Source organism: Ambystoma mexicanum, chromosome 4q (genome assembly GCF_040938575.1).
Source record: "Ambystoma mexicanum isolate Mex_15411 chromosome 4q, UKY_AmexF1_1, whole genome shotgun sequence".
Classification (NCBI taxonomy): domain Eukaryota; kingdom Metazoa; phylum Chordata; class Amphibia; order Caudata; family Ambystomatidae; genus Ambystoma; species Ambystoma mexicanum.
In genome coordinates, this window is record NC_090928.1 from 755825998 (window position 1) to 755850618 (window position 24621).

General features: G+C 46.9%; 1 protein-coding gene across 2 annotated transcripts in view; it reads right to left on the reverse strand.

The window, feature by feature from the left end:
• ESF1 (ESF1 nucleolar pre-rRNA processing protein homolog) overlaps positions 1-24621 on the reverse strand; it is a 906650-nt gene that overhangs the window by 117530 nt on the left and 764499 nt on the right. For both annotated transcript variants that reach the window (XM_069608338.1, XM_069608339.1), the window contains exon 13: positions 11570-11716. In XM_069608338.1, the coding sequence (XP_069464439.1) occupies positions 11570-11716 (147 nt within the window). The remainder of the gene's footprint in view (positions 1-11569; positions 11717-24621) is intronic.

Consider the following 24621-nt stretch of genomic DNA (forward strand, 5'->3'; position numbering starts at 1 on the left):
TTTTCCTTCTTCTGTTCTCTTCTTCTCTTCCTTTGCAGGTGATCCAGGATGCTGGCAGGTGTGGCAGAAGTCAGGATGCAGGAGCAGACACGGTGAGCGTCCAGCTGCTAGATGCAGAACAACGCGAAGCACGTGTGGCTGTTTGGGTGGGGTTTAAATAGCCTGGTAGAAGTTCCAGGTATGTATCCTTCCTCCAATCAGGTATGTATCCTTCCCCGACCACGCCCGGATGGTAAATTAGTCCCACAGGTAAAGTAGTTCCTTTCAGGCCTCAAGGAGGCCGGGATCCTGCAGCATGGTCTGCATCAGGTAAGTGCACGCCAGGACTGATGTCTTTTATGAGCCTGGCGCCATAGGCGCCAGGACACTGTCCAAAGGGCCCCTATATGGGGTTGCTGGGTCCTTCCTTGGGGACTGGATGTCCGCTTTCGGGGACGCAGGGCTTGAACCGGCTCCCCGGGAGCGGGCATCATGACATTATCCCACACCATATTGTATTTAGAAGTAAGGGTTGGCAATAGGTTTATTAGTATAGGCCATTTTATTTTGACAGACTCCACTAGGAATGCATTATTATTATATGATGGTGTAGTTTTCTCCCATCCTTAGAGTTAGACTTTGGCTTAGATAGGCGTTTTACCAACCCATTGAAGTTCAATAAACACTCTTGAACTGTAATCACTTGTGTCTGTCTTCACTGTTTGATACCATGCCTTCCTTACATTTGCCAACACCTCTTCTTCCAGCTCTCCCTCTTATTCTGATGAGACAGTACCCTTTTTCTGCATAAAGCAGAAACTGTACTCTTCGCTTCTACATACATCAAGAAAGATTTTTTGTGTTGTGTCCTCGGGGTCAAGATGTCTTTTGTAGTGTGTTTTTCTGTGCTCAGCTTCCAGCGATGTTTGTGTGTCTTTGTCTTTGACTAAGCATATGATGGCCCATTGTTTACTGCCTTAGTGTCGAAAACGATTTTTCAGATGTTTGTTTTGGAAGAGTATCGCCCGACTTTGTCTGGATTGGTGCCAAGTAGCCCTTTGGATGCCAGGGCTTGTCTCTGCAGCTCGACCTGATTTTGGTCCTATGGAGCTGGTGGCTGGCTGCAAAGAAATGTTTTCTGTTTCCTCCTTTTTCTGCTTCAGGAGTCAATTTGCCAAGTTCAAGGATCGAGGGCAGGGGTGAAGAACACTCCCTCCCTATTTGAAGAACATCTCCAGAAAGATCGGCAGAAAGAAGGTATTAAGTGAAAATGTCTTTTTCTATTGTTCAAATAGAAAAATTAAATTTTGAAAGAACCCTCTGTGACCGCACAGAGCAGTCTTTCTAAATCAAACTGTCATGCCCCTGCGCACAGGGGTTGACGGGCACGTCAGGACCAGGAAGAGCTGTTAAGGGAGAACAGGTAATAGTTTATGTTTGTGTGAATGTGTGTGTTGCGTGTTTGTGTGTTTATTGGGTTAGGGCGTATGCTTTGGTTGTGAGGGAGGCGACGGCAGCCGAAGAGGGAGGTTCGGGCGTGAAACCCTTGATTTCACAGACATCCCACCAGCAAGGGTGGGGGGCAAAGGGATGTGATATTTTCATTTTTTTGTGGCCCGCCGACCAAAATGCAGAAATATCACATAGATCCAGAAAGAATGGCCCTGCTACAGCCAGTTACATCAGATCGGAAACCACGTCTTGGTGGGCCAATGAGGGGATAACAGAATCCCAGAGAATTTGTGGTGATGCAGCACTTGGAAAACACGTTGCAAATCAGGGAAATCGGTGGAAAGGCATATATTGTTTGATTGTCCCAAGAAATGAAGAGGTCATCGCCCAGAGAACCCAGGCCTCACACCATCCAAGAGGTAAATATCCTGCATTTCTTGTCAGGTGCTGTCGTGAACTTGTCCACCAAGGGAAATATCCCACATCCCAAACACGCTCAGACTGCACATCCCAATCAGTATTTGCAGAATAGACTTGTGGAGTTTCCAATTGGGAGTGCAATTGTCTAATCTGCTCAGCCAGTGCACCTCTGTATTCTGTTTCCCTGGGAGGTGGACTGCTCAGAGGAACACTCCATGCCGAAGACCACCTCTGATTGCCTGCTGCCAACCTGAAAAGGGCTGAGGAACGGGCCCCTCACTTCTTGCAGGTTACATTGTCCATCTGGATGAGCACTATCCTGCCAATAATCACGATAAGGAAGGTCTTGAGCACAAGAAATATATTCGATTTCCAGCTTGTGGGTGTGCTGCAACTGGCCTAGGTTGGACCATAGACCACAAACTGTTTTGTAGAGTAGCATCACGCCCCAGCCTGTTACTGAGGAGTCTGTTGTGATCACTATATCATGAGTGGAACTCTAAAGGTCACCCCCATTGTGAGATTTTTATGGCAGTTCAAAAAGGTAAGATCCAGCTGAAGGGCTTCTAGAATTGGAAAGCGGACCGATTGATTTTCTTATGACTAGCTTAAGGATCGCACATGGTATAACTGAAGGCATCTCATTGTCAATCTGACTAGCAGCATTGCTAGCTAGGATGCACAATGCCTTAAGCCCAACAACCAAGCCAAAAAGATGGAAACTGGCAAGAAAAAGCTGTTGCGTTTCCTTGATGCACCCCACTCTCCTCTGCGGAATACCATGGCTCTGTGGGGGACCCGCAGAAACACGATAAAGCAGACGTTCTAAGAAGGGGTCCACTGGCATGTCTCTGAATTCACAAATAGGCCCATGTTGAATAGTAGCTAAAATAATAGATGTAGAGCCGCTGATGTTTCCTCGAGGGGGCACCGAGAAGCCAGTCATCCAGATATTGGTACATGTGAATTCCCTTCCACCTCAGGTAGGGTCCAATGACTGACATCAACTTCGTAAATACTCTCAGGCTGCGCAGAATCCAAAGTGTGCCTCTCTGAGTGACGGGCGCATACATCTCCTATGGGGAAGCCATATAGCAAAATACAAGTACGCGTGCTGTAGGTCCACTGTGCATAATCAATCTCCTTGCATCAGAGATGACAGAATTATTGCTGGCGTAGTCATTTTGAGTACCTCTAGGAAAAGTAAGGTATAAAAGAGAGACAGGTCTAGAATAGTTCTCAGGCCTGTCTGATGCTTCTATGGAACTGTAAACATCTTGGGGTATAAGCTCTGCCCCCCCCCCCCACTGATAAGGGAACTGGTTCCAGGGCTTTCATGTCTAGGATTTTCAGTATTTCCTTCTGAAATACAGAAGGCTAGGCCTTTCTTTTTTTTTTTTTGAATGTAACATTTTATTTGTATTTCTAAACAACAGAGGCTTCATTACTCTTTGCGATGTGCTTTTGGGTGAAACATAGTAAACAAGAAAAAGAAAACATGACTCAACTGAGGTAAAAAGAACAAGACGACAAAAAAAAGGGGGAGAGAAGAATGGGGGGTGAGTTCCGTGGTGGTCCGGGGAGGGGTCGCGGCAGTCTCAGATCGAAGTTACAGGGTGCAGGTGCTGTGGTTGCGATGGGGTAGACAGCCATGTGCACAGGTCCAGGGGGCTGCTAGGATGTTAGTCCATTTTAGTTAGTCAGCGGAGTGCTGGAGGCTGTCTGGCCACTCCCGGAAATCTTTCCACAAAGTCCAGGATGGCCTCCAGGTGCTGTGGAACTTGTTTTGGTTACCCAGGCGGATGGCGGTAATTTTCTCCGTTGCAGCGATGTCCCAACATTTGACCCACCACACAGGGATTGCTGGGCCCTCCTGAAGTTTCCACAGCTTGGCGATTGAGATCTTGGCTGCGGTCAATAGGTGTGTGCATAGGTCCGCCAGATTGCCGGTTATCGGGAACGGTCCTTCTCCCATGACTCCCAGTAGGACAATCCCAGGGTCCCACGGAATTGATAGGTCTGGTCTAAACCTGTGAGACCCAGAACCCCTGCCAACACCTCAGCCTATTGGCGTGGTCCGGCGCACGTTGCCAGGCCCAAAAACGTAGCCACACTCCCAAGCATTTCCACAGAGAGGCCTGTGTTGAGAAAGCTATTTCCTCATCACTCTCGGCTGTATCCTGAGGGGTGCCATCCACAACCAAAGCTGCATAGGAAGGTCCTATACCCTAGTCAGTCAGGGAAAGGACCACCGGGCTGAGGCTTTACTGGTTTTTCCACTCACACAAGCCGAATTGGCTTGGTCACTCCAGTAGCCAGCAGAGGAACTGGAGGAGGTTGCATCAGAAGAGGTGATTATGCAGGAGGTTGTGGTGGCGTGCCCAGTTCAGGTTGAGGTAAAAGGTCCTTGGCTAGGCCTTTGAAATGGGCCCACATAGTAAGAGCTATTATTAACATCTGGAAGCACTTGAAAAAGTGATTTTAGGATGCAGCCTATGACGTGGTAGCTCAAGCCAGAGTCCAAGTGGCTGAAAAGGACACAGTCCAGGTAGATGCTTGCGTAGGGTAGCAATACAGTTGCCCTACTTTGGGTCAATCAAGTGTCCGAATACCTGAGGGTCCCTGAGGCTGGAGAATATTGGGTGGACCAGGTCGGAGTTGCCATAGGAAGAACAATCGACTATTGAGTAAAAGACTCCCTTGACACAGGTGAACCCGGCATTGACTGAACACTAGAAGCCACCTTCTGAGGCATGCCGCCCCAATCGTGCAGAGATAACTTCACTGTTGTCGAGTCTGTTGTTTTTAAAATGGTACCACCTGCCATTTTGAGTCTTGCAGTCTGTGACGCATTTAAGGGCTTTAGAGTGATAACTTGCCCGAGTCCTTGTGGCTAGCACTGGTAGTAGACACTGCCGGGTCCTCAGTGAGCACACCAGTAATAGCATCTTGGGTCTTGAAATTGCCCTTGGTAGCTGGACAACCAAACTAAACCCCACCGGATGCAACTACTCTCAGGAAAGAGTTGCAGCAACAGGATGCCCTAAACAAAAGCAGGATCACTTGCCTTGTGGAATGACTCCAGGAAGCTCAAGTGTTCTGGAGGTTGAGAGTGGAAAATCTCTTCCCCAACAGGCGAGCAAGGGGGTGTGGGACCCACGCAGAGTAATGCGCACACTCAACCTACACACTTCCATTCCTTTAAGCTTGACCTCAAACAGAAGGGAAGGCGGGAAGGAAAAAATTCAAAAGGTGCAGAGTGCTGATCAGCTGCCGGCCGCGCCTGCATTGAAAAAGTAACAAAGGAGTGTTTGCTGATGGGTAGGGCTAGCAGGTGTTGAGGCCGTGCCCTGTGTATGTGTTGGCTCTGCACCCAAATTACAAACATTTTAAAGGAAAATACTGTTTGCCGAGTATTTCTGAACATTTTATGGTTACTATCTGCAATGAACGCAAGTCTGTGATCCTACTGCCCCAGCCCTACAGATAAGGGGTGTATCGGCCACTTTTAATCCCTAAAAGTAGGCAAATAAATAAAAATACTCCCAACAAAAAATAGTAAACAGAAACATAGCACCTCGTGACCCTGCTTTAACCCAAACCACTCTATGTATATGTTTGGACCTGTAGTGCATATAGTACAAGAGGCAGAAATTAATATAACTGCCTGATCGGAAGAAGTGAACATGTATCTTTTAATGTACATGAATAACTAGGTGTAAAGAAATAATTATAAAAAGACTTCTGTTTTCCTGTTAAAACATATTTTTACTCTCTTTTAAAATACTCCCTTGGGAAATGGACTTACATTTTTAATACTAAGAAAATCATTTTACTCCCAACTTTAAAAAATACGGAGCAAAACATTCCCACTTCAAAATCTTCTCTGGAGCACTGCACTGCCCTATGGTATCCAGTGAAAATATAACCCCCAAAACTAAATCCAACAAAAACAGGGACACCATAATCATCCAACTAAAACATATACCTAATAAAACATAAATTACCATTGTAATCAGTTGACAATAGAGTACATACTTTGTGCTTTTGGGATTTATATGTGGAGGAGAGTTGATCATTTTTACCGATTTCCAGCGTGATAAAAATGATTTGTTTTGAAAAACCAGAAGTTCAAAAATATAAGATGCATATTAACATTCTTTTGTAGTCTGAATTTCGTTATAGAACCCTGGTGGACATGTGGCTTCTTCAACTGTGCTATCTCTATATAAACCAACTGTGGCTCTTGTTTCACATCAAACATTTGAGGCTAACCAACTACAATGGTGGTCCAAGCATTCTGCAGGGCCATAATCATGCCACAACAAAGATAGGAATTTTAATGCGCTGGTAGGTGTTATGATGGATTTCTCAAATCTGGCCTGGTGACAGATATCAGGCGGCCACCCTAGTTATAGTGAACAGGAGAAGTCTGGCAGTCTGTATACAAATCATCTAAGCACCTGAAAGGGAAACTAAGTAGTTGTGCAGGGAGAAAACCAGTCCAGAAGAATAGAAGCCATAACTTTATGAGTCAAATCCCTAAATTGAATGGGGCCTTGTGACCAATGTTTCACAAAACTCCTTTAGGAGAGGGGGCAAAGGCAGGGAGAGTGTGTGCATTTGTTGGAGAGAAAAGTTCCTAAAGACTTCAGAAGGAGTTTACAGGTCAGTAAAATACTTTATTGATCTTTTAGAGTAGCTTTTTAAATAAACATTAAAAAAGCAAGAGAATGGAATAAATCAAAGTTCGTCACAAACTTTTATAATGGGGGTGATAGGGGAACTGCTAAGTATTGTGACTACTCAATTCCCTTACTCAGATTTTCCCAAAGGAATTTGCAGATCGGATTGGATTCGCTGGGGGTAGAATTTCCTACCGTTGGATTCAGTCGAAGATGCCCAGGAGCTGCGGGTGCAAGGAAGTTTCCGGTCGGATCCATGAGCGGAGCGTAACCCTTTCAGGAGAAGAAAGGCAGCATGCACCGATGCAGAGCTTTTCAGGACACTCTACCAGATGGGTGGTGACCGGTTCCAGCGATAGTCATTGCACAAAGGCAATAGCAGGCGTCTCTCCAGTTGAGAACTAAGGAAGCCCTCCCGAACAGGATCCCTGGATACTGGGAGGTTGTATACGAATTGTTCGTTTTACAACTGTTCGAATTACAATTGACCTTTTCACAATTGACCGAATTGTGAAGGTCAATTGTAACATATATGTGGGGGGAAACCCCCCACAACCCCTCACCTAACGCCAAACCCCCCAAAACCCCTATATATATAAATAAATATATATTACCAAACAGATATATATATATATATTTACATATATATATATATATATATATATATATATATATACGGTCAATTGTGAAAAGGTCAATTGTGACCCTTTAAATTCGGTCAATTGTTCATTCGAACAATTGTAAACAAACAATTTGGGTAATACCTACTGGGGACGCTTAAGCCTGGCAGAAAGGAGATGTGCAGTACTAGCTGACAACTACTGATGTTCCGGGCAAAAATGCACAAAAGCACCGCCTCTGGCATGGTAGCCCAAAACGGAGCAGGTCAGTCCAATGGGTGGTCCATGGACACGTTCGAAGGCTTCAGGCTGCAGTATCGGGAAAAGGCATCGAGACTGGTTGGTCCCACCAGTTCAATGGGTTGAAGCACCAGCAAGGGTCTTCTGAGATCAGGTAGTCAAGCAGGGTTTCACCGGGACAGCAGCAAGAATGGTCGCCAGGCCTCTTCAGGATTCGTCCTTGGGTATTCCGTCATCTACACAGCTACACAGGATACTTGGCTCAACTTCTGATCTGCTGAAATGGCTGCAGGACGACTCCTCTTATTCTAAATTCAGGTGAGTGATCAAACTCAGCCCTCTAATAGCAAGGATATGCACCACTCATGCACAACAGCAGTGGTCCAATCAGGGACCGCTGTGGGGCTGACTCATGAATGCACAAGTGTCTCACTGGCACTAGTTTGTGGATTGGGACTAGACAGTCCCGGTCCACTTCCTGGGTCAATACACACATAGCATACACTAGCCCACAAATATATGAGGGTACACAGCCTTAATACAACCTGGCAGCAAGTTTTTAAAAAAGCTGTTAGATTACTATTCAGTGATTATTGGGGGCTGCAGTAATTGGTGCCTTTACACTGCGGCTATCCAGTGTTGAAAAGATAGCTGGATCGGTAAAGGACACTTTTGATAATTCCGCGCCCTCGAAGTTGATGTTTTGTACTTGTGGAGATAATTTGAAAGAAGAAAGAAAAAAAACACTTAGGTTTGTAGTTAGTAGACCAGGTCTTGATTTATTATGTGAGCAATCCATTACCTGAATTGGTGATAACTTCTCACCTGATATAAGAGAGTTTCTTAGTTGAAGTACTGATTTCAATTTATTACATTAGATTTGCGCATTCCCTCATTATCAATCCATAACCTAAATTGGCGATAACTTCTCACCAAAAATAATGGAAAGTCTCTTAATTAGGATGCTGGTTTCAATTGATTTCACTGAATTTAAACTTTCCCTCGACACATGTTCTCCAAATAATTGATTAGGTTCTTCAGGAGGGAGCACAAAATTGAGCTGTAAATAAAGTACAATATAAAGTAAATTAGAGCCTTAGTTAGACTCCTTTCTAATGATCAATGATTATAAACCAGTCATTTTTGATAAACATTGAAAATTACAGATCACGACTTAAAAAAAAACCCACTAACATGTGGATAGATTTTCAAATATAATTGCACTTGTGTGTTTAACGCTTTGAAGAGGCTAACATTTGAATTGAAATAGCTAGTCCACAAACCAGCAGCTTTCCTCGGCAAGTGCATGACCATAAAAGGGAACTCCTGACTTGAGAAGGTAGGAAGAAGGTCAGGGAACAAAATGACCAAAGAACAAGCGAAACATCTTGTGGCATCTTGTGGCACGGCCATCTTTGGCCACGAGCAACTGTTGGCACATTTAAAAGTAACTAAAAATCCCTTTGGTGTAAGTCTAGGGTGATACAAACGTGAACGATGCTGTGCGTGTAAGGGATATTTATCATTTTTATGCTTCATCCCCTTCTCCTACTGAGACCCCCCAGCACTTTTAGCTGGACTTCTGGACCCTTTTCCTTTCTATCCTGAATGCGGGGAGCCTTTTGCCCCTCATTCATTCTTATTTGCTCTGACTTTTGGAACTCTCTTTTCTGTGTTTTACCTTTACTATGGAGTCTGCTTTCCTTCATATCTCTTTAAAGTTGTTTGTGTTTAACTTTTGCAGTACACAGCTCTGCTGGGAACCCTTTGGGTTCTCCTTTGAGATTAGTTTCTTATCCTTACTAACTACTAACTACAGTTCTTAAGGATAGAGGGATACTTTGTATCCTTCCTAAAGCGTTATACTATGAGAGATTAGCACACAGCAACTTATGTGGAGTGCTAAGGGGACACACCTAGGTATCCCCTTCTATTTTCAGTCACATATACACAACCCTATCATTATGGCTGGTGCCGGTGGACGTGTTCTACCAACATTTGTGCTATTCTTATACCACAGATTGTATTCACAGTCTCGGTTGTGCACAATAGGATCACCTATGTTCTGACATGGTTGCTCCTTTCATTTTTCACAATTCCTATCCTGGTTTTTCTTTGTTAGTCCCCCTTCTACCATTCTGGGAGCGGGAGGTCTGTGTGTGTGTTTTGACTTTGGCAGGAACCCTTTGGTGTACCCGCCTAGGCTCCAGTGTGTCTGGGCAGGCAGGAAGTGGGGTAGGAGTTATTGACTCCCCTGCCCTTTGTCTGCATGAGTGCATGAATGGAACCAGTTCCTATTGGGGCTGGCTGTCCTGATTGGACAGCCACCCACCCCTTTCTGTAAAATGCTGGGAGAGTCTGCAGAGGAGCGTGTGGTGAAACTGAATAAAAGGTGAGGTTCCTGAGGTGAAAGGCAAGTCGACCACTGGAAACTGAAGTAAACGAAGCTGAAGACGACCAGAGATGCGTACAGACCCCCTTCTCATCACCGTGAAGCGACCACTGCTGTCCTGACCCCGTTTCCTACTCGATCGAGGAGCTCCGAAGTGGACGACTCCTTCCCTTTGGCTGCTCGGACCAACCCACCCTGAGATGAACTGCAATTTGAGCCATCTCCCAAGGTGCTGTGCCTTTCCAGAGCTGCAGACCGCAAATACCAGGAGACCTGTGACCCATTTGCAGTGCAACGTCTTTGAAAGGTTGAATCTGTCCAAGTCTTTGCTGAGCTCCAGAGACACAATCCCACTCATCTGAGTCTCTCACCAGAGTGCAGAACTCTAGATTCTATGAAGAATGACTGGTCAAAACCCCTCCTTTGTTTGTGCTAAGAAAAAGTCGCCAAAACCGCAGACTGACCAGAGAGACCAAAGGAATCTATGCCAAGGGTTCTCTGAGACTGAGACAGAGAAACAGAGAGAGAGAGAAAGAGAGAGAGACAGAGAGAGAGACAGACAGAGAGACTGCTGCTGTGACATCTCATTCAGAATCCTTCCTTTTGTCACCAGACCAAGGAATCAGGAAACCGGCCCATTGTTGCTGCACAGAGGAGAATCCAGCTACGAGCATTTCTTCTAACCTAAGGTACTGTGTGGTGAAAGGTATAACTTGCCTTGAACCGAGAAATAGCTCCAGAGTGACTGGAGTGTGTGAAGAGGTGTCCACTCTACCTCTGACCCAAGCTGTCGGCTTGGGTCCCTTTAGGGAGTCCTTTTGCAGGGTCCCTGTCATGGTATTTCTAAAAGTATCTTTTCCTAGAGACTAAAAGTATCCTGAGGAACTTTTGCTGTTCTGCAGCTTCTTGAGACCTTGAATCCACTCCTATACTGCCTTTTTTGTATAGTTAGGGATTGGACTTTAAAAGCATTAGTTTGATTCAAAAGTGTCTCTAGAATGTTAAGCTCTGCTACTGTGTGACTAACCAACCCTTTTCCTTCCTAAAAGACTATCTTATGCGGTTTTGCCAACTAAATACAATCACTGTATATCTTAACACGAGTGCACGGTATTAAGAATGTCTATGTGTGCTGGTATTTATCAAATTTCCTTGTGTAAATATAATAAGTGTATATTTAAACATAACATTTTAAGTGTTTATTTGGACTATTGTATTTACTGGGTTCAGTGTACTTACCTACAGCTCACATCTTCCTCCTATGATAAGCCTAACTGCTCTGCCACTCTACCAAGGTTCCTTGAGTAGTACAGACTTAAACTAAGAGTTATGGACCTGTATGCCAAGGGATAGTTTTATAAATGCTTATCTCAAGTGGACTTTAGGGAAACTCCCCTAACAGTGTGCAATATGAAAAAGTTACCCCAACAAGTACAAAACAAAAGGGAAACATAGTTTCCCAGTACTGGCAGTCTTAAGGACTAGTCAGTTTCCCCATAACAAATTAGCAAAAAGGCCAGAGAAGTGAAGCTGAATGCTTCCCTTCTGTGTAAAACATCAGGACAAGGTGTAAAAGTTGCAAAACAAACGCAAAAAGTTTGGTAGTCCATACAATATAGATGGAAAGTTGGCTAAAAGAGCAATATTTCCTAACACTGGGTGCATGGAACAGCATTCTTCTGCTGTAGTTTTCAAATCATGGTTGGGAAACAAGATTACGAGGTAGTTTTACCATGCAAGGATTGAGTACATGCTATGGGGCATGCTTTTTTGTGACTTACCTGGAAGTCATCCTCCAGCAGTTCTTGCTTTTTTGACAGTTGCTTCTTCTTCTTCTTGCTCAGATTCTGCTGTTCCACAATCTTCTCATAGTTGAAATGCTTTCGATCATCATCCTCATCATCCATCATAAGTAAGGCGATCTCTGCCTACAACAATTAAAACATATTTGCGTAAATAAAGTCTCTACATCCTCTGAACCATTACCAAACTAACTACAATGTAACTACAAAACCAACCTTGTAAAATAATTAACAAGTTTACAGTAGCATCACATAAAAACACAGCAAATGTCATGGCTATCACTTAATATTTATGCCCCGATGAGCACCAAAATATAATGTATTAGTTCCATGAAATAAAAGCAATTCGCTAAGGATCCTTTGTGTTCAATTATGCAGTAATGTGCAAACTGGCAAATATGTAGTGATTTTGAGAAGCTTTGTCCAGCTCCATGCCTTGAGGGACAGAATCACACCACATATGAGAGATAGCCACTATGTATGTGAATGTTTCTCCATTTAAATTCACTTCATGCAACTTTGCTTTATCTGGATATCCCGAAAAGCTGGAGTTATTTCCACTTTCGAGGATCGGAGCTCTACACCACACCAATGAAACCTAAAACAGCACAGTGCAGCTGAGTTGTTAATCACTGGAAACAAAAACCAGTGCTTGTTCCAGTCTGATCATGAACGCATTTCTAATATATTTCAAGTGAAGGCATATTATAGACACAGCCAGCAGTCCTGCCCCACTAAATTCAAAAGATAGCTTCACAAGTACCTATAACACTAAACGTGGACAAGCCAAATAATTAAGATAGAGTGCCATGTCTAGCGAGGCTCTAAGATTGGACACACAAGCCGAGCCATCAACAATTGCTCATGTAAATCTAGAAAAATACAAATCATTTTCACAACATGCCTCACAAATAATGTAAATGCTAAGTTGGTTGCTTTCACAATTTTTTGAGGAACGATTGCCTAACACTTCCCCCTTCTCAGTATCTCTTGAATATTTTTAAACTTGCAGACAGACAAATCCCACCTACCCAGATCAGGGGTAGGCGGGAAGCACTGCATGCGTTTCATTTTTGTTCTTTAGCGGCCCCTTAAAATGTGATTTTGCCATGGCATCACAATTAAAAAAACATTTTAACAGTTATTTTTATTGGTTTTTTAAAACATCAAAAGATTGGTAAAACTCATGTAGAATCAAATGAATATATAACAACTAGCGGTACCACCCGTCGTTGCATGGATCCATAGCTGAAATGCACATGGGGGTCTGCTATAGCCTTGTGTATGTTTTGTGTCATAACTTCCTATTTTTTTAAAATTGCAAAACTGCCATTCTCCTGAAATCGCCTATACTGCTAGGACAGGGCCGGACCGCGCTCCACCCCTTTGCAGAGCAAATGGGTGGGGTTGGTCAGATTTTACTATCGCCAGTACATCCCAGACTGGCTTGCCGACCTGGTGCCAAAACTTCAGCCCACCAACTATTATAGGGCAGGAGCCAACCCCGAACATACAAACATACTTTCACAAATATATATATAGATTGATCAGCAGTACATAAACATACACAGTTCACCCAGACAAATAAAGTGACCCAAACCAATCGGCATTCAATACATACAGTCATCTGGACAGCCTAATCCTCTTTGCACCATTTGTCCCACATCTTAAACTTAAACTTCTGAGGGCATCCTCTAGATTTATACACCCTCTCCTCCACTGCCATACAGTTATCTGCCACAATTGCGGATTCGCTATGCAATAAGCCGTCTATTGCCGCACGTAACATTGAGCCTACAGTCAATTTGCAAGCCCGAGTCCACTGCCCCTGTGTCTGCATTACCTTACGCGATTTCCAACTTGATGCCTTTACAACAAACTGATTCTGATCCTGTGATTGACACTCACGATTCTAAGCCTTAGGCTCTCATTACCGTGAATGCTATCTGTGATCATGTTGAGCCCGCCGCCCCCACTACTCTGTATGCTGCTTGTGATCATTTTGAGCCTGCCGCTCCCATTACTGTGCATTTTACGAGTCTGCCGTCTCATTACTGCAAACGTTACTTGTGATCATTCTGAGCCTGCTGGCCCATTACTGCGAAAGCTATTTGTGATCATTCTGAACTTGATAACACCAGTACTGTGAATGCTATTTGTGATCTTTCTGAGCCCGATGCCCCCATTACAGTGCATGCCATTTGTGTTCATTCTGAGCCTGCTGCCCCCAGCACTGTGAATGTTATCTGATCTTTTGGAGTTTGATACCCTTGTAACTGTGAATGCCACTCGTGATTCTAAGCCTGCTGCCCCTGCAACTATGAATGCCATTTATGAATCAGTTTGCTACCTTCACTACCAACCCTGCTGGTAACTACACCTTAGGGACCCTTGTTAGCGACACCATCACACAAAAACACGATGCACTGGCTAAGTCTACCCCTGCCTCTGGGAAGATCCCCATCGCTCACTTAGATATAACATTGCTTCTTAAAGGCGCGCTCATCAATGCTAGATCCCAATTGGCCCACGCCCTTGATATATCTGACCTCACCATGTTGAACAACCTTGACCGTATAGCCATTACTGAAACGTGGATGCACACTGCTGCTGGTCCTGCCCTCTCCCTTGCCATCACAGACAGCTACACTATCCTTAGAAAAGATAGAATGTAAACCAAAGAGGAAGGAGTGGCCATCATAGCAAAAAAGATGCTAATCCATCAGAGAAATCTCTAAGCAAGCATTCCAATCAGGGGAAGGGCTTTCAATCAAAATATCCCTCTGCAACACAGACACAATAACTCTCCATCTAATATACATGCCACCCGGTCCACTGTTATCCTTCAAGAAAGACATCTCACAGCTCCTATCACATGGCTCCAAACCATCCTCAAGAATTATCCTCATGGGGATGTAAATCTGGGACTCAACAATCCTACTAACGACAATGCACTTGCCTTAGCTAACACTATTGAAGTCTTGGGCTTCACCCAACACATCATATGCCCTACTTATGCTAAAGGTTGCACACTCGACTGGCTGGCTGATACTAACTGCAATATCGGCATTTTATCCAACACGCCATGGCCAGACAACAACGTTATTTTGTTCATCATCATCAAGACCAAACAAACCAGTGTCATACCCCAACCTGCACCGGCCTCCAACTCAAAGAATGCCCACAACATCACACCCGTTAATATGCTCCCGCTGCTGCAACCTCTAACGACTTATTTGCACTCAACCATTGACCCGTCCACCATGGTAGAACTATACAATCAAACTCTACTACTTGCCATCGACAAGGTAGCACCCCTGATCAAACGCAGCTCCTGGTACTCCCCTGACCTTAAAGCTGTAAGCGCCACAAAGCGAGCAGCTGAGACCACATGGAAAAAAGCTCCCTCAGTTGCCAATAAAGAACACTTCACCGTTTCCAAAAACTACAAACAAGCCGTCCTTCAAGCCAAAAGCTTGACGTACGAGAGAATAGTAAATGCATACTCAAGCACGAGAGAGCTCTTCGCCATCTTGCAAGAACTTGAATCACCAACCCCGCCCCTTCCACCACCCCAGCCAGGTGCCATAAGACATCACCTGGTGCTCATATATCCAAAATGCATTCTTGGAAAAAATCTCCCTAGTACAAACTAAAATTGTGGCAACAAAAAGAAAAACGCATGCCTTCAGAGACACCCGTGGACCTTCTACCCCCTCTTCTCTACTCTACTCCCCTGTTTGAGTTAAGCTCCGTTTCTATCCCAGAAGTTACTAAGATCATTAAAGGGCTGAAGCCATCTCGATGCCAAGAGGACATCAGCCCTGCCTCGCTCATAAAAGACTGTGCAGAAGAGCCTGTCCCTTTTATTCCATCATTTATCAACAACTCCTTTACCTCCAGCAATGTACCTGCCAATTTAAAAAACGCATGGGTCCTCCCACTCCTTCAGATACCTACACTTGACCCCTACATCCCTACCAATTACCGTCCCATCACGACAGTCCACTTCTAACTAGAAATAATGCATAGAGCGGCATACCTGCAAATCCGAAAGTATCTCGAAGCCGGGGGGCGCTGCTGCGCTTGCAGAGATGGCCGCCTGAGTGAGAGCTCCGAGCTGGGAGGCACTATCCTCATTGAAATCTGCTGTGGTGCGCCATAATCTTCCTGAGTTGACATCAAAAGATTGCTGCTGGAGACCCGAGCTACGTTCTATCCGAACCTCGGGCTGTGAATCGGCTTCATCCCGCAGATCTAGCCTTCCCGAACGGCACTGAAGGACTGCCTTATCCCGATCCGCCCCTCGCTTCCAGAGGGGACTGCCTCCGACTCCGTTGGATGTGAGCTCTGCTTTGGGGGAGGGGCGCTGGGCCCGCACAGTTGCAGCCTCTTATCCTGCCTTCTGGAGACGGCCGAGCCCTGCGGAGGAGTGGGATCCTTCCTCCAGCCACCACGACAGGGACCGCGCCGGCTCCCTTCGCCGGATCCCGCGACCCGTTCTGGACATCAAGCAGGTCCGCTCTGCTGCCTCTCCTGTGGCAGCGTGCTGTGGTGGGTGGCTCCCGCTGCGGCCCTCCGATGCTGGCTTGATTGGTGGAGGCTGTGCGTGTGGGTCCGGCCGGGAGGCACCCTGGGCCTCCGGCAGCTACGGTGAGTCCTCGGGGGTTCGGGGACCTTGATCCTCCCCCTCCGCAGAGACAGTTCATCCACTCCGGCTGACCCCCCCTTGGGATGCGGCTCATTGCGCCTGTTCTTTACTATCCACTCTCACAGGCTGCCGCGCGATGGAGCTGTGCCTTGACCGGATCCCCCACAATCTATCCTCCACTGTTGCTGCATGGGAGCTGAGCTCCCCCACAAGTGCTGTCAAGGGCCATGTGGGACTCTTACTGTATGACTGCAAATACTTCATTGCTCGAGTGGATGGGCATCCTAATGCTTGCCTTATCGTTGGAGATCACAACCCATTCTGGTGGCTAAATAGCCTTCGATAATCCTCAGCTCAGTTCGAATATAGCTCACACCACCTAAAGATCCTTTCTCAGTACACTAGCCCGGACTGAGATGGTCCTGATAGGGGATGCTATTGGGTGTCTCTGGGTGCCGGGCCCCCACACCTTCACTCAGCTACTGGCAGCCTGCTTCTTACAGCTCAGTGGAGTGGATGCAGACGTGCAGTGTGAGACATCGGCTGCCCACGGCGCGCTGCACCTAAAATAACAGCATCACCTACTCTCCCTGCAGCTTGGGAGGCAGTCACTGGCATAGCAAACCGGCGCTTACAGTGGGCACCCATCTGCCAGTGATCTTGGGATATCATAACTGATTCCAAGCTGCCCACTCTCCTTCAGCCGCCCAGTGACTCGCTTACCACTGGGTTTACCAGCTGCCCTGCTATTGGACATAAGGAGCCCACCCCCCTGCCCTCTCTGGCGTTATTGAGTCCACAACTCCTCGGCTTGCATTACTCCGTTGCTTGCCACAGATCTCTCGCTCCCACACTCCAGTCAGGTGCATCACTTGCCGGTCTCAATTGGAGTTCTCCTTCACCGGACCACCGGCACATCTGCATTACTTCCTCCTGGCTTGGTGCCACTGGCTGCGGTCCGGGGCTGTTGCTTGGATGTTCCGCGGCCCCACAACCTACCGGCGGGCCTGAATCCCGTAGCTCACTCAAGAACTGCAAGGCACCCCCGGGCACCCCTACTCACACTCTTGACTGCTGCCTGCGATCTACCTACCCTCCTGCACGCTTCACTTCTTCCTCTGCCAGCCCAAATCTGCAGTATCACCCCTAGCTGGTGCCATGACTAAAGGAGCGGGGAAAAACAGTCCTCCATTAATATGTTAACAAAAACACTGTCTAAACTGGCTGAGGGGGCACCGGAGCATGGACCCACCACTTCAACTCCCGAGGACTCCATAGACTCACAGAAAAAGTTGGAATACATCTGCAACGGGTTCACCACATTACATACTAAACTAGACGACATGAACGGCACCATATCCTCCATCAAAGCACACATCAAGAAAACCGACGGCCGGGTGGCTGAAATTGAGACGAGGGTGAGTGCCACTGAAGATGACTTGGGCTCCCACCAGGCGGAAGTCTCCTCACTATCTAGTCGAGTACTCGAGGTGGCGAAAAAGAATGAGGACCTCGAATCGCGCTCGAGACGCAATAATCTCTGCATAATTGGGGTCCCCGAGGACGGTATCAAGGAACCCATGGAAGACTACGTTGAGCGCACACTACTAACACTCCTGGATTCCCCAAGGCTCTCGCCGCAGTTCGCAATAGAGAGAGCCCACCGTGCCTTAGCAACACAACCCAGGCCTGGCGCACCTCCGTGCCCCATCATAGCCAGGGTCCTACATTTTCGTGATTGAGACGCCCTCCTCAGGGTGGCGAGAGCCAAAGGTGAATTATTCCTGGGGTCCGCTAGGATCCACCTGTACCCTGACTTCTCTGTGGCCATCCAACAGGAACGCAAAACCTGCCTGGCAGTTAAGAAGAAACTGCGTGACCTGGAGGTCAAATACTCCATGCTGTATCCTGCCAAGCTGAGAATCGCACACTCTAACCAGGTGTTGTTCTTCACAATTCCGGAAGAGGCTTCCAAATTCATAGATGACAATTTCCCTGGTTGACTACTCATTGCCACACCTCTCTGTTAGTGTTATGTTGTTCTGTTGAACTTTTACTGGGGGCGACGCCTCCCCGGCCCATACGTATAGGAGATCTATTCCTTCAGTCATGTGCAAATTGTTTAACCTGTTTCAAGTACGTGCTGATCTCCCCTCCATAAGGTCCTACCTATGTTACACATGTTTATTTTTCCAGGCACCATACTTATTCTTAATTGCCCCCAGCCCGGAGCATGGCCGCCAGGCCAGTTCACAGGCCCTCAGGCATTGATGCCATTGGTTTGGATTTGGTTATTGGGGAATGGGGTTATCATTCCTCTGATTGGGGGAGGGATGCGGGTGGGTCAGGGATGGGTTGGGTGTTATGTTAAAGGCTTGACGTTCATGAAGGAAGTAGAGTGGGGCAAGACTGCTTATCTCTGGCTCGGGATCGTTGGCTGCCACCCCGACCAAATCCTAAAGTCTAATCATTAATTGTATACTGATGGGTGATAACAGTTTAGCTTTCATGAGCTGGAATGTGCTGGGGTTGGGTAATTATAATAGGAGACAGTTACAACTTTATGCTGAGCGTCATGGCATTAAAATCATTTTTCTACAAGAAATGCACACTTGCACCGAACACTGCGAAAAGTTTGCTAAAATGGGGGGCCCCCCAAGGTACTTCACCAACTATTCTACCCAATAGCTATTATAGGTGAAGTGTTAATGTTAGAGGTGAATGGTTAAGAATAAAGGTGAAGGGTTAGAGGGCAGAACAAATATTTATCAGTGAGGGGTGGAGGGCTAGAGTGGAGTGCTTGGTAGAATGTCTAGGGGTTAAAAGGAATGTTTACCAGTGAGGGGTGAAGTGTTGGGGTTAATAGCTATAGGTCAAGGGGTTAGAAGCTATGCTAAAGGGTTATCAGTGACAAACAAATGATTAGCAGTGAGGGAGTAGAAGTTAGAGGCAAAGGGTTGGGGGTAAAGAAGGTGGAATGTTGGGTCAGAGGTGAAAAGTTGGAGTTAAGCGTTATGGCTTGGAGTGAAGGGTATTGGGTAATGATAGGTGGGGAAGGGTTGCAGCAAAGGGTAAGGGATGAAGGGGTAGAGGTAAAGGGTTAGGAGCTAGAGCGAATGTTTATTAGCGATGAATGAATGCTTGGGGTGGTGAGCTAGGAGCAAAGATGATCACGGATGAAGGGTCAGTGGCTGAGGTTAGAAGGGGTGAGGTGTGAAAGGTTATAGGTGAATGGTTGAAGTTTTAAGGTGAAGGGGCAGATATGATATGCTATAAGTCATTTATAACACGTCTGTACACAAGTGTTTCTAGGCGCGACAAAGGGGGTGGGGGAGACAGAGGGAGGGGAAAACAAACGATCTTCCTAGGCCTTGAGTCATTCAGATCATGCAAGTGCAGACACCAAGGGCAGGGGGAGGCAGAGGGGGAAATGCAAGGGAGGTGGAAGGTGGAAGGGGGAAGTGCCATCAGGGCATCAATGTTATGTTATGTTAAAGAAATGTAGTAAGCAAACAGTCACCCGAGGGCATCATGGCTCTAGAGAGGGAGAACAGTGGACCATCAGCAACAATCATCTAGAACGGGTATGTTTTTAAAGCCTTTCTGAAAGCCAAGTGGTTTGAAAGATGTTTCACTGCCAATGTGAGATCATTCCATAATTGTGCAGCAACCACCGAAAAAGCCAGACCTCCAATAAGGGAGCGGTGAAAGGATGGCACACATAGCAAGAATGCCGAGGCTGAGCGCAGTGAACGATTTGGAAGATAGCGGGTACATTTATTCCGGAGGTATTCAGCCCCTTGATTATGTAGTGCCCAATGGACAAAAGCCTTAAACCCAATGCGCTGAGCCACAGGAAGCCAGTGCAAAGATTGTACGACTAGCAAAAAATGAGCCCCATAAGATGAAGGCGTTGCCATACGATAATGAGGATGAGCTGAGAATGAGCATCCGGGAAGCGCGGCTCTGGTAAGTGCAAGGAGGCAGGGGACTGTAGGGTTACAGTTACAGCCCTAAGGGAGACTGGTTATGGAGTAGCCAGCCTGGTACCCACTGAGACTCTGAGGGTAGCCAGGCAACCAGTTAGCGCAGCAGCCAGGAAGGTCAGCAGGGGAAAGAGAAAAAGCGGCGGCGAAAAGGAAGGTCTTGAGCTGCCTCTGGAACTTGAGGTGATCCAGATCAAGTTTGAGAGGAGCAGGGCGGCCATTCCAGGGGGAGGCACCTGCAGAGGAGAGAGATCGACTCCCTATTCTCTGCCTGGAGAAGCATCCTTACCCTAAGAGAGTTGGAGGTGGCTGAGCGAAGGGCTTGAGAAGGAAGGTGTTTAGAAAGAGAGAGTTGTATGTAGTGCTGGCCCGGGCCCCAGAACGTCTTGTGGACGATGCAGAGGGTCTTGAACTTGATCTTTACAGCCACCAGCAGCCAGTGGAGGGATTTCAGGGCTGTAGAGATGCAGTCCCTGGGCTTGAGGCGAAGGACAAGTCTCAAAGTCCTGTTCTGGATTAGTTGGAGAGGGCAGAGAGTAGAGGACGGCAGATTGAGAAAGAGAATGTTGCAGTAGTGCAGCTTAGAGAGAACCAGGTCTCTGGAGACGTCGAGCTTCTGTGGGAAAGTGAGAAAAGGAAGAATACCTCTGAGGAGGTGCAGTGGGCCTTCTTGGCAAGGTCTGTGAGGAGAGGAGAGAGTGGAGTCTATGATGACACCAAGGTTTTTTGCCTCACAGTAAGTCCAAGGAAGAGGGCCCAAGGAAGGTGGCCAGAGTTAAAGAGGGAAAGCGGGAGCAGGGGTTCCCAATGAGAAGGATCTCAGTCTTAATGGCATTAGGGCAGAGATCGCTGGAGGCGCACCAATCCTGAACATATGATATGATATTTTATTTATATTGCGCTCATACACAAGTGTTTCAGAGCGTGACCAGACAAGAAAGGGGAAACGAGGGAGAACAAAATAACGATCTTACTAGGCCCAGTGACATTGAGAACGCGCAAGTGCATGGGAGAGGGAGAGAAATAAAAGACAACAAACCGTGGTAGTGCAGCCAGCAAGCGGCAAGTGCTGGGTTTAGGTCAGCAGACAGGGTATGTCTGATAAGTGCATGAAGAAAAGGGGGGGCTTTATGGGTACAGATACAGACCCCAGTGCAAGGGGTGGCCCGGAGGCAGTGCGGGAGGGTGGCAGGGGAACAGGTACCTGGGCCCGGAGGACAGAGGGTAGGCCAGATGCACGGAGAGAAAACAGATCAGCAGGGGAGAGGGGGGCAAAGGCAGAAGCAAAGTGGAAGGTCTTGAGGTGCTTTCAGAACCAGAGATGGTTCTCCTCAAGTTTCAGAGTGGCAGGGAGGCTGTTCCAGAGGGAGGCCCCCAAAGATGGGGATCTACCCCCAGCTTGTTTCTTTGCAAAACGACTGACCCTGAGGGAGTTAGAGATAGAGGAGCGAAGAGCTCGAGAGGGGAGGTATTTGCGGAGGGATAGCTGAAGGTATTTTGGACCCAGGCCCCAGAAAGCCTTGTGGGCAATGAAGAGGGCTTTGAATTTAATCCTTGCATCCACTGTGAGCAATGGAGGATGTTCAGAGCTGGAGAGATACAATTCCAAGGCTTGAGGCCAAGGACAAGTCTCGCAGTGTTGTTCTGGATTAGTTGCAGAGGGCCGAGAGTAGAGGCAGGTAGATTTAGAAATAGGCTGTTCCAATAGTCCAATCTAGAGAGAATAAGAGCTTGAGATACAGTGAGCTTCTGTGGGAAGGAGAGGAAAGGCAGAGTACGCAGAGTACCTCTGAGGACGTGCAGTAGAAAGTTTGACTTTTTAGAGACATCAGAGATGTGGGCGGAGAAGAAAGTGTGGAGTCAAAGATGACCCTGAGGTTCTTAGCCACGCAGGTAGGGGTAGGAGGAGGGCCAAGGGAGGCCTGCCAGAGAGTGAGGAGGAAGGAGGGTGAAGTTGTGCCAATGAGGAGGATCTCTGTCTTGCTGGCATTCAGACAAAGATCAATGGCGGCACACCAATCTTGAATGGCAGTTAGGCAATTAGAGATGAGGGAAGTAGAGGAGGTGGCCGAGGGCAGCCTGAAAATTAGTTGAGTGTCGTCAGCATAGCACTGGAATTTGGAGCAGAAATGGCAATGCAGTGGGCGAGAGTTGCCATGTATTGGTTAAAAAGCCACGGCGAGAGGTCAGACCCTGGGGGAACACCACAGGTAGAGAGGGAGATAGATGATAAGGACGACCCATGTTGGACCTGGGAGGTTCGATCAGAGAGGAAAAAGGTCAGCCAAGCCAGAGCCTGATCAGTGATACCCAGGTTATCACAGAGATGATTGAGCAGGATGGTATCGTTGACCATGTCGAAGGCAGAAGAGAGATCGAGTAGGATAAGGACAGGGGGAATGTTAGAGTCAAGGTTGGAGAGCAGATCTTCACAGATGTTCAGGAAAGCAGTTTCCATGCTTCTGGCAGCTCTGAAGCCAGACTGGTGGTCGTGGAGACAGCCAACAGAATTAGAATTAAGGTTCAGCTGAGAGATGGCCAGCTTTTCCAAGAGTTTGCCCAAAGAAGGAGTAATTGATATTGGGCGATAGTTAGCCAGACAAGAAGGATCAGCTGTGGGTTTCTTGAGAAGAGGATGCACAAGAGTGCTTCAGAGGGGAGGGGAAGGATCCTGAGGTAAAGGTGTGGTTGCAGAAATCAGCAAGTGGTCGATAGACAGACAGTCAGGATAGCTGATAGACAGTCAGGAATGAACACGAGAAAAAGAGAGCTGTTTGTCATCTGCATAACACTGAAAGTTAGAGGAGGAGGTGGGCCAAAGGGGACAAAAAGACATTGAAGAGCCAGGGCGAGAGGTTAGAGCCCTAGGAGACACCACATGAGAAGAGATAGGTGGTGGCGAGAAAGGATCTGAGTTGGGCGTGGGAGATTTGGTCCAGAAGGAAGGAGGTTACCCACTCCAGGGCCTGATCTGTGATGCCAAGGTTCTCACAGAGTGGATTGATCAGGATGGTGTGATTGACCATGTCAAAAGCAGAGGAAAGGTCAAGAAGGATGAGGACCGAAGGACGGCTCGAGTCAAGATTAGTGAGCAGATCTTCACGGGTGTTCAGGAGTGCAGGACAGGTAGGATTCGCAGAAGACTTTTTAAGGAGAGGGTGCACAAGGGAGTGCTTGAGGAGAGAGGGGAAAGTTCCAGTGGCAAAAGAGTGATTGCAGAGATCTGCCAAGGCTGGAGCAAGGGTGTCAATGTGGTCCTTGACGGTTCTGGAGGAGCAGGGGAGCACCTGTTTGACGACACTTTCATTGATCGGACTTGTCTAGGAACATCGTCAGGTGTAGTTGGAGAAAGGAGGAGAGGGAAAGGCGGCCAGAGGGGTAGAAGGAGAGTAAGAGGAGAAAGAGGTCAGGATGTCCTGAATTTTAGAGGTGAAGTGAGAAACCAGAGCCGTATGGAGGGCCTGCAAGGGAACAGGAGAGGTGGAGACTGCAGAACGATTGGCCAGCTCCTTGCAGATTTTAAAGAACTTGGCCGTGTTGTTAGATGCCGCAGAGATGCAGGCTTCGATGTGGACTAGCTTCTTGGACAGGACAGAGGTAGGGTTGAAGTACAAATATTGAGGTGTGTTGGATTAGGTAGGAAGGCTTCGGATTAATGGGTGAAGGGTAGGGAATGGAATTGGATGAATGGGTGAAGGGTAGGGGGATGAATTGTAAGGGATGAAGGGTATGAGGAAATGCCTGAGGGAAGGAGCTATGACTAGGGGCAAGGGGATAGTGTTGAAGGTGTAGGAGTGAAGGTTTAGTGCGCCAAGGATTAGGACAGAAGGATAAGGGGCGAAGGGTTGGGAGCAAGGTATGAGGGTTACACGTGAGGGGTTAATGGTTTGCAGTGAAGGGCAAGGGTTGAATGTTTAGAGGTAAAGGATTGAAGTGAAAGGTAAGGGATGATGGGTTAGGGGTGGACAAATAGGACAAGGCTCTCAGGGTGAATGTACAGTGGCAAAGTGATCTGGATGAACAATTAGGAGTGAATTAATAAAAGCACCCTCTGGCATGAATGCTAGTTCCCTATGCACATATCACACAATTTCTGATTCACTAAAAGTAAATTACCACTTATCAATGGCTAGTGGAGAGTGCACATTGTGTGACTTGATGAAGAGTTAAGTGTAAAAGGTTAGTGGTTAATGGTTAAGTGTGTTGGGTTGTGTCCAAACGTATATAAAAAATAAAAGGTAAAAAAGGACTAGGTGGAATAGTTTCCAAGCAAATATCTACATGCGTGTGCAGCGTAGAAAAAAACTTGGTGAAATATGTACTGTAGGGAAAAAACACTTAAAGTAATAGATGTGTTTTGTGGGAGCTACCTACCTAAATGTTTCAAACATTGT